General features: G+C 31.9%; 2 protein-coding genes across 2 annotated transcripts; both read right to left on the bottom strand.

Annotated features, from left to right (window-relative positions):
* Nucleotides 1-428: 428 nt before the first annotated feature.
* On the bottom strand, nucleotides 429-1,497 carry LOC143546837 (L10-interacting MYB domain-containing protein-like). Its single transcript, XM_077038406.1, has 2 exons — nucleotides 1,155-1,497; nucleotides 429-1,058 (listed from the first exon to the last, which is right to left on the bottom strand). Exons 1-2 carry the CDS (start codon nucleotides 1,467-1,469, stop codon nucleotides 786-788), a joined length of 588 nt encoding a protein of 195 aa, XP_076894521.1. The 5' UTR covers nucleotides 1,470-1,497; the 3' UTR covers nucleotides 429-785.
* Nucleotides 1,498-5,137: 3,640 nt separating this feature from the next.
* On the bottom strand, nucleotides 5,138-9,543 carry LOC143546836 (NAC domain-containing protein 45-like). Its single transcript, XM_077038405.1, has 5 exons — nucleotides 9,237-9,543; nucleotides 7,877-8,148; nucleotides 7,458-7,844; nucleotides 7,229-7,304; nucleotides 5,138-6,305 (listed from the first exon to the last, which is right to left on the bottom strand). Exons 1-5 carry the CDS (start codon nucleotides 9,391-9,393, stop codon nucleotides 5,758-5,760), a joined length of 1,440 nt encoding a protein of 479 aa, XP_076894520.1. The 5' UTR covers nucleotides 9,394-9,543; the 3' UTR covers nucleotides 5,138-5,757.
* Between the last annotated feature and the right edge of the window lie 216 nt (nucleotides 9,544-9,759).

Below are 9,759 nucleotides of genomic sequence, written 5' to 3'. Positions count from 1 at the left end.
CCAACCTTTTAGTCTAAAATGTGTGCAAAGTCGAACAAAAGAATCACGCGACATGCGTAGGAGTTCAATGCATTGTGTATTGTTCCCTTGCAACAACTCTAAAGTAAAATGGTGTCCGAACATAACCGACGTGTTATCTCTTTTCTTTTAAGACGTCTCGGCCAAAAGTATCTAAGATACAAGAACATCACAATGAGGAGCAACAACTTTTGATTATAATCCATAAAAAACCTGTCAATAACAAGCAAAAAAAAGCTCAAAAACTACCCTATTTATTGCAACAAAATAAAAACTATTGTCAAAAATAGCCAAATATAAAACACATAATGTTTCAAATTACATAATTGTTTAGGATACAAAACATATAATGGTCCTATGGCAATGTCATCCAGTACAACCAAAAATAAAACACATAATGGTTCAAATTACACCAAACACATAAAGGTTCAAATTACACCAACACATAATGGTTCAAAATACTCATATCGCTCACTACTTGAATATCCCCAATGTCGTCCCTGTCATCTTAATCCACCCTTTCAACACCTCAGGGTCCGATGGTAAAGTCATGCATGCTTGTCTCATATGTGTTGTCTGACCAAAAATATTAAAAGCTGCCAAAAACAAAGGATCTATAGAACTTAACCCAACTAACTTTAACTTCTCATAACATTCATCAGTTGATGGTCCTCCATGCTTTTCACCATATTCTTAAGTGCATCATGCATATCACTAACCAAGTTTTCTAGGGTAATGGAGGTTTTAGCCTTTTTCTTTGGCCTAACTTATGAATCATTAAAGGGCTTAACACTAGGTCCCTCATTGTTGGTCGGATCTTCATCTTCATAACCTTGTTCATGAGAGTCTCCGTCATCCTCTTCTAAATTAATACTAGCTTCTATCTGAAGTGTTTGGACATGTGGGGATAATGAAACCCCAGATATTTGGGTAGATGTCCATTGATTACCACCATTTGCACTAAGGCCTTTAAACACGGTTATGAAAAGGTCATGATGAGGCAATGGTCGTGTTTTCAATGACATCGCCCTTGGGTGACCCTGCGCCAAATTAATAGGAACTATAATAAATACTTTTTTATTCTCATTATTCTTATTAATACATGGAAAAATGTTGAAGTTCTAAAAAAAACACACCTTTTTAAAATCTTTCCATTCTTGAGGCGTTAAAGTGAACATATTTGTTTGTGGGTTGTAGAGATTTCCAGTCTTGTTTCTCAAATAGCACCATCCTACATATTTTGCTTTCAAAGTATCAAAAGCATTTCTAAGTTGCTTTTGAGTCAAATTCATGCCAAACTCTTCCTTAAGTTTCTTTCCTAGCCTATCCCAAGACTCTTTACGCAAGCTTTGTCCATTTCTACCTACTCTCCCTATTTCTTCAAGACATGTATCTAACATGCATTTGATAGTCTCATCCGTCCATTGTTGTCGACCATCATTATTTTCCATCTAGAATTAAATCAAAAATAAAGATTCTTTAATGCTAAATTAATAAAGAACCTTATCGTCTCTCTCTAATACTCAAGTTATTAAATCACAAATAAAGAACCACAAGGAATTTCAAGCCATATTGTAGTAATATGAATTCAATCAAGTCACTTTACATCATATATGTAGCAGCGAGAAATTAATTTCCAGCATGTTATCAATTAGTATACACATCAAGCATGTGTTATCAATTAGTATACACATCAAGCATGTTAAGTTTGCTTTTATATTAATTATAAATACACAAGAAAGACAATGGCTAATTACTCAAAGGTCAAACCAAGAAAAGATGAATCAAGACAAATCATGACTACTTTGAAAAAAAAAAAAAAAACTTTGGCAGTTTAGTCAAATTAAGACTTCTTTTAAATCTAAAATGCTTATTTTGAGTTTGATAGAATCAAAACTTCATTTTCCACAAGTGTTAAGACTTTTATCCTATTTGTTTCCTCTTGAGTTTATCATCAAAACAATTCTTGAAGTCCAAATTAAGTTCTAATTTTTTCAAATATAAGAACATGCACCTTAGTTTTTTACATTTTAAATATGTTACGCTAACATCTAAAATACTAATTTTGACTTCTTATTTTCTCAACAACCTCATTGAGGGGTTTATCAAAACTTTAGTTTCCTCAAGTATCTCAAGTACCTCATCGTATTCTTGGTTTCACCTTTGATTCATCTCTGTTCTATATACGAATGATTATACAAGAGAGAAAATTAGGGTTTACCTTGAAAGCACATGCGGGCGCGGTGAAGAACAGATCTGATGGACGAAGGCGCAGTTCGGTGAGGCGGCGGCGATGTCCTGTTTTGCGGCGGCCGGCACGTGAGTGTGTTAAGTTATTTAATTACTCTCACAACACACGACCACTACGGTTCCTAACGATGCTCGTGACATAATTTGTATAATCATCTTGTATGAAAGCTTGAAGTCCTCCATAAGAGAAAAACAAAGTAAGCAAATGGAGAAGATTGACTTATATTCATATCTGAAAGCCTTTGACGTTTTAAAGATTAATGTACAATATATATCTACAATCATCTTAGATATAAGAAAATTGTGGCTTGATGACCAAGTTGTAGTATGACAAGTATAAATAATATCATTTGATTATTTATCCACATTTAACATAAATAAATTTTGTTTACTTTTAAAATTTTCACTTCTTTTAATTTTATTATTTTATTTCATCTTTGATTTTATACTTTCAATACAAGTTACTTGTTTACTTACATACGTATATCGTGGAGGAAAACATTCAAATAATAATGGATACGGTCTTTTTAAAGAAATTGGAATATAACATTTGCTTTTCTCTTTCAATTTTAGTTGAGTTTCACCCACGTGTTAATGTATTTGGACATTTTGGTTAATGATATTGCAAAATTCAATTAATTAGAAAACTCAATGGAGTTATATACAATTAGATTTAATCTACAATTAAAGAAGAGTTGTCAATTAACTGAAAGACGTAAATACCCTAGTGCTAATACATCAGTATTAACTAGGTTAAGGCTCGCTGTGGACTATAGAAGAAAGATAAAATAAACAAATGGGGATTAGTATTAGTCTATTAGATATATAATTTTCAAGATTAGAGATCAAACCTATATGTTTAATTAAACTAAGGACCAACCGTGTAATTTACTCAATAGAGTTTGAACAATTCAAATAAAATTAAATTTTATATATTTAATTTCTAAATACATAGTTCCGTACCAGTGCATGGTATTGCTAACAGTTTACTTTCCCTTTCTTGGGAATAATATTATAGATGAAAATTTATTTTTAGGTTATTTAATCTTCTTAATAAGTTTGTTAAATTTCACAAATTTCCAAAGGGCTAGACTAAATGTCTTTTTTCTTTGTTATTAAAGCACACTCTGTAAAAAATAAAACTATTATAAAAAAAAGTATTTGAAACAATAATAAAAGTGTTATTTTGAATAAGAAAAAATGTTTTTTATGATATTTTATAAAATCAAAAAATCTTTTTAATTTAAAAAAAGTAAACAAAAAAAATCCTTAGAAAGAGTTTTAAATATAATAACAATAATAATAATAACAAAATGACAAAAATAAGAAGAAAAAAATATTTGAATCGTATTAATGTAAAACATAAGGGAAATTACATTCGGTAAAGTAAAAATAAAGAAAAAGATGCAAGTTTTGTAACACCCATTTCTAAATACCATAGCACATAATTATTATTTTTAAGTATTTATTTTATCACATAAACAAGAGATTACCAGTTTACTATAATTAATTAATTAATTATACAAAGTATATTTAGATGTGTTAAAGAAATTAACTTAATTGGCTTTTTGACAACATGCAACTTTGACTAAAGTCATTGCAGAATCAAAATGAAAATATGCACCGCAATGTACTTCAATATCATATTATAAGAACGACGAACGAAGATTACCTTTATACACGCGAGGTCGGGCAAGGGTGTCGTCTTCAAATGTGCATCTAATGGTTGAAAATTGTTTTGGTTTCGCAACACGATCGCCCCTTGTGTCTTGGTGGCTCATGCAATGGCTTCGGAAATGTGTTCAAAGGTGGGCATGCATTGAGTGGATATAAACGGTGTAGCTGCAGAATGTATGAGGAGAGGCTAAGAACTCCGGTGGCGAGGAAATACAGAGATAACGTAAGGAAGTCGGTCGACGTTGGGTATTCCTTATTTTTGTATTCCGATAGTAATCAAATAAGATGGATTTATAGAAATTTGTTGCAAGTAGGTTATCAAAAGAGTCGTCTGTTACATTTGTAATCAAAGCTATCAAAAGAAACCTTCCCCTTTAACACACTTTAATTTACTTTGATTTATTCAATTTTCATTTGTGTTTCTATTTAACTCCATTCAGTTTTCCTTAAGTACAGTTTAATGACATACATATATATACATATTTCCAGTTACGTTATGGTGATTCTTATTTTAATTTATTTTTATATTGATTTGTAAAACTAGTTAACCAATTTAAACCCAACAAATGTTAAGCTAAATGTTTTAGTTCTTACTTTACAATAGTAAAGAGTAACTAAAGTTTACATCTAAACTAATTTCTAGTTATAAGCGTAATAATATAGATTCTACTTAAAATTAAAATTCATAGGTTTTGCATAATTACTAATCTATATTCAATCCATTTATCTGTTTTAGATGTCAAAGGAACGTCGTTTGTGTAGCCGTGAACTGTTATACGATTCTATATATGGTTTCTCAAATCTTTCGTTTTAAGATGCTATGGTAGTATGATGCAATGGAGTGAACGTTATTTCATTTAACTTTCATAAGAAATACCGTACTTGAGTCATTATGGAACTTTTTATTTTAATTTATTTTTAATAGTCAATACTGTTTAGAGTAGACAGAAAATTTAACGATACAGAGGTGAAAAAGAAGTCTTTGAAACGATTTTTGTATATCTAACTCACCAATTTGATTAACAAAACCATGTTATGATTACACTGTGTTGAAACACTTTGGTTTAAGTCTCTCAGATGACATATTTACCATTCGAGATAAATGTCATGATTTCATAACACTGACAAGCATTAATTTCTTTTGCTAATCAAATAAATGCAAACTTTACAACAAAATAAATGAATTCTAATTAACATTTGAATATACTTGATTAAAGCCACCGATACTAACCCGCTGACAATTCAAAATAAGCTAGCGTCACTCAAACAGTTTGAAATGTTCAATTTATTATTTGTTAATGTTTGTTGTAGCTTCCGTAGTTAACTCTTATTTATCCTCTTGTAATTATGTTGTAAACACTGTGTATATATCGTTGAGTGTAATAACATAAGGAATTTGGCTTGAATAATCCTTTTATTATATCCAACGATGTGTATACAGAGCTTGCAACACAATTACAGAAGGATAATCAGAAGTTACCTACGGAAACTACAACAAACATTAAAAAATTGAATATTAATTTCAAACTACACACCAACACTTAATTTGAATTGTGAGCGGGATTAGTATCAGTGAATTTAATAAACATAAACTAAATGTATAATAATAATAAATTACAATTCACTCCCTTGGATAAAACGAAAGGCGAAAGAAAAATACAAATATTAATTATAATAATTCAACCCGCAGACAGTTATAGTTATAACTCCAGGGAAAGCTAAGTTTTATCTTTTTCTATAGGTATACAACTTCACTTTGTATGGTCAGAGACAGATAATATATAATGTGAAAATGATATAGAAAACTAGTAATTAGTAATTATGATGAACCCATATTGTAGAAAACGCCAAAGCCAATGTCACACATGGCCATATCACCTTCTCCAAAACCACACTTGAAATGCTCCATTGATCTTCATTGTTCACAAGTGAACCATCATCATCTTTTGACTTCATATCACTATGACCATTTTCTGCTGATTCTTCAAGATAAAAACAACATATCCACAGAAGGGAAACCAAGGTGACAAAAGGGCTCATTTTGTTCTTGGTGGATATTACTCTCTTTTTAAGATTTGGTTGATCATAAATCATTAAGCCTGGGTTCAGTTGGACTTTGACGGTTTGGGAAGGGACTATTTGCTGAAAGAAGGTTTTGGAAGCATGTCCGGTCGACACAATCAACCCGTGACTGGCTTTGGTTTTCTCGTAAATTTCGAAGGTTGGAGTTGTGGTGAAGTCATCCAAATCGCCCTCATCTAAGAAGTTGTTGTTTGAGTTGGTGTGGTCTTCGTTGACAAGTTCACGTGAGAGTTGGTCTTCTGTGTTTTCCATGTTGTGATGGCTGCTTGATCCTGCAACTGTTTTTCAAGTTCTTAGTGAGATGGGTTCGGACTGGTTCGACCAGGAACTGGACAGATAACTAGATTGGGAATCAAACACATAACTAGTCCGATTATGTATATTTGAACCATTATGATTGCTATTGGTTGGACCAAGAACCGTACCGGTCAGTCCAACCAAATTTCACTAGCTTATTTTTTACGTAGTATTTTATGATTTTCAACAGCTTAAACTAGTTAATTCGGGGGTGTTTGGGATTCCTTATTTTCATCAAATTATAACTTATAAACTTTGTGAAAAGTTAATAAGGTGTATAAGGTGTTTGGTAAACCATAAGGCCTTGTGGATTTTAACTTATGGTGAAGGCAAAATAAAGGGGTTTTGAAAAGTTGGGAATATGTAACTTATTAACCGTCTAATGAGTTTGATTTATCCATTACACCTTTCTAACCGGCCTTAAACCCCATTACACCCCTTTTAAAATAGAATGTCTTTTTTGGTCATCTTGGTTTTTCTCAACACATAAGCTAATCCAAACATTTTTTTTAAAACTTCTTTTCAAAATTTCATAAGTTTATAAGTTCTTTTAACCAAAAGTTCTTTTTCACTTAAATAAGCAACCCCAAATACACCCTTAATTTATTTAAAGTTTCATACTTTATAAGGTATTAGATTCGAATGCAAAGAAGTACATGAAGTTTCTCTTAAAAAAACCATTGCAAAACCAAAACTTAAAAGTATTGTTACATTTAATTTTATATCCGCTATATATATTTATATGTTTATATTTTAAATTATTTAACACATTACTAGACTTTAAACCTGATCTCATCGTTCCGACCAGCAAACCAACCTGTATAAAGTAGTCTCCAGTTATGAAAAAATTGCTTATTGTGATAGACTGATAGTAAGTTAGTAACTAGGAGTTAGTTATTTTTACCTTGAACCTCTTGTTCCTCCCTCTTAAAATTTGGTACATTTTCCACTGGAACAGTCTTGTAATCTTTCCAAAACGTCTGTATCAAGAATATTATTTCCAGTTATAACAACTTCAGGATTAAAAAGATATAGTTAAATCATGATTAAACTCGTTTGGGTAAAAGAGCACTAATAGGAACAAGTGAAAAGATTGATATTTACTAGGAACAAGTGAAAAGATTGATATTTACCCCCTCAAGATCTTTATTAGACATACCAACCCATCTCAAATTCTCAGCCATTCTATTAGTTCCAAGTTGGTCATCAGCATCACCAACCTCAATAGACCTCATATTCTGATCATATCCCATGAACCTGAAGGAACCAACATCATGCATTTGATTGTTAGTATTATTAGCCAGAAACCAGAAATCGTCTTCATTATGGCCGGAATAACCTCCACCCCAGGTATTCTGATTGATGAAATCTTGTGAAACTTGAGCAACAGAAAGGATTTCTTGCAAAATGTCTTGCTGAGGACCGGTCGAATTTGAGAGGTCGCGCATGCTGCTGCTTGTCTGTGGCATGTTCATCATATCTACATAGCTAGTAGCCCCTTGCTGTGGGAGATCTTGTAACTGCAATGGAGGCATTGATAACCTTTGTAGAGTCCAGATTCGCTCTCGCATTCTCGCTCATCAAGGCGGTACTCGTGCATAACCCAATCGCTTCGTGCACCATGCGGTGCTCTCCCTCGGTAATAAACCAAAGTCTTCTTCATCCCCACGGCCCTAGATTGTGAGTTCACATTCCTGTCCTTACCCGTTGCCTTCCAATAACCACCTTTCGTTGCTCGATTCGTCCTTGATCCATTCGGGTATTTACGGTCTCTTGGACTAAAGAAATACCATTCTAGATCTTTGCTTGGCAATAATGACTTCCCTGAATAATTATATATATTACATTCTTCCAAACATATTATAGCAATATACAAAAGAACATGTAAACAAGGAGCAGATTAATTTGGTAAAATTCATATAAACTTAATTAGTGTGTTTCTGGAACTAGATTTGGTGAGATTAATAAAGGAAAAGTTGGTAATCATATCTATCTTTGAAAGAACAGGTAAGAATAGTCAGGTTCTTTCCTCTTTAATTGGCTTTTTGACTTCAATCTTGTCAGCAAATAACTAAAATTTGTTCTTATACGAGTTTAAAAGTTAGTGGGGGCCACTTTAATTCCCTTTAAATATTAACTTTCCTCATTAACTAAAAATCATGCATCATGATGATCTTGTGCTCAGTTTTTGATCTTAAAAGTTTCAATCACATTTGACTGGTCTTCTATATATCCATATCTATGTATATATATGCATGAACCTAAATATGTTTATATGTATATATACTTATGTGTCTGTGGTTTCTGTACTTAGTTATCACATATTATGAGCCATATAAATTGAAAAAAATAAATTAAATTAATTATGATGAAGGTGGAAGCACGCGTAACAAACACTAGAGAACCTTCATATTTTTCTCCTTTGGCCACCAAGAAATAGAGATTAAATCGAAAGAATATAAAAACCCTTTGACAAGAATCTTAATTCATGATCATGCTCTTATTGCTTTTTATTTTATGCTTTTTTCTTTTACTATTCTTGTAATACAAATGCAGAAAATGGCTATCAATGATCGAACTGATTGTATATATATATAAGCATTTAATTAAATAAATTTTTTATAACTCAAGATGTATGTATTAACATAAGATATGTATTGAACTATGCCATGAGGTGTCATTTATAAATAACTAACCCTAATTATAATTATTACTTTGTTTTTGATATTTTGATTTTCCATAAAATTATTTCACGTATATTATAGTTTTAGAATATTTGTTGATACTTGCATAAACCAGAAAGCAACCTAAATTCTAGAATGAAATAAGTTTTTTTTTTTTTCATAACAGTAAATAAAACAGGAAACTTCCAATGGATGCATGACATGCATATATATAATATATAAAAATACCTGGTAAATCCCAAGGTTCGCACTTGTAGAGATCAACTTCAGGGATAACTTCCAGTTCGATTTTATGTCCATTTATTTTCCTCTTCAGATAATATGCAACAAGCTCTTCGTCGGTTGGATGAAACCGGAAGCCGGGAGGCAATGAAACTGGGGCCATTTATGTTTATATATCTATGCGTCTCTTATAATATTATGAATAACACAAGAGCTAGCTAGCCTTGAGACGCCAAAAACACTGCACAAGAAGTTGATATATATAGATTATTAGTCATCAAACCATTTTACCAATACATCACACATATACATGTATATATAGAGATACATATAGAGAATAGAGAGAGAGACCTTAGGGGAAGAAGAGAAGAAGTAAGAGGGAATGAAGCGGTGGGTGTTTGAGGGTTTTTGATGGAAGGAAAAGAGAGAGAGAGAAGGTGAGGAAAAGCAAACGGGGTGGGATTATTAGGAAGTAGGAACACGTACTTTATCTTTAAATAAATTTGTTTTTTCATCAGCTTGATGCTTT

Source organism: Bidens hawaiensis, unplaced genomic scaffold (genome assembly GCF_021521415.1).
Source record: "Bidens hawaiensis isolate Kalapana, Puna unplaced genomic scaffold, B.hawaiensis_p1.1 tig00014471_1, whole genome shotgun sequence".
Taxonomy (NCBI): Eukaryota; Viridiplantae; Streptophyta; class Magnoliopsida; order Asterales; family Asteraceae; genus Bidens; species Bidens hawaiensis.
The sequence above is the reverse complement of the archived record's forward strand: the minus strand, read 5'-3'. Positions and strand labels throughout refer to the sequence as shown.

Coding starts and splice junctions, on each gene's coding strand:
- LOC143546837 (XM_077038406.1), bottom strand. CDS start 1,469: ATGGAAAATAATGATGGTCGACAACAATGGACGGATGAGACTATCAAA. Junction 1,059..1,154: donor AATGGAAAGATTTTAAAAAG/GTGTGTTTTTTT, acceptor AATTTGGCGCAG/GGTCACCCAAGGGCGATGTC.
- LOC143546836 (XM_077038405.1), bottom strand. CDS start 9,393: ATGGCCCCAGTTTCATTGCCTCCCGGCTTCCGGTTTCATCCAACCGAC. Junction 7,305..7,457: donor CTAATAAAGATCTTGAGGGG/GTAAATATCAAT, acceptor TTCTTGATACAG/ACGTTTTGGAAAGATTACAA. Junction 6,306..7,228: donor GGAGGAACAAGAGGTTCAAG/GTAAAAATAACT, acceptor CTTGAAAAACAG/TTGCAGGATCAAGCAGCCAT.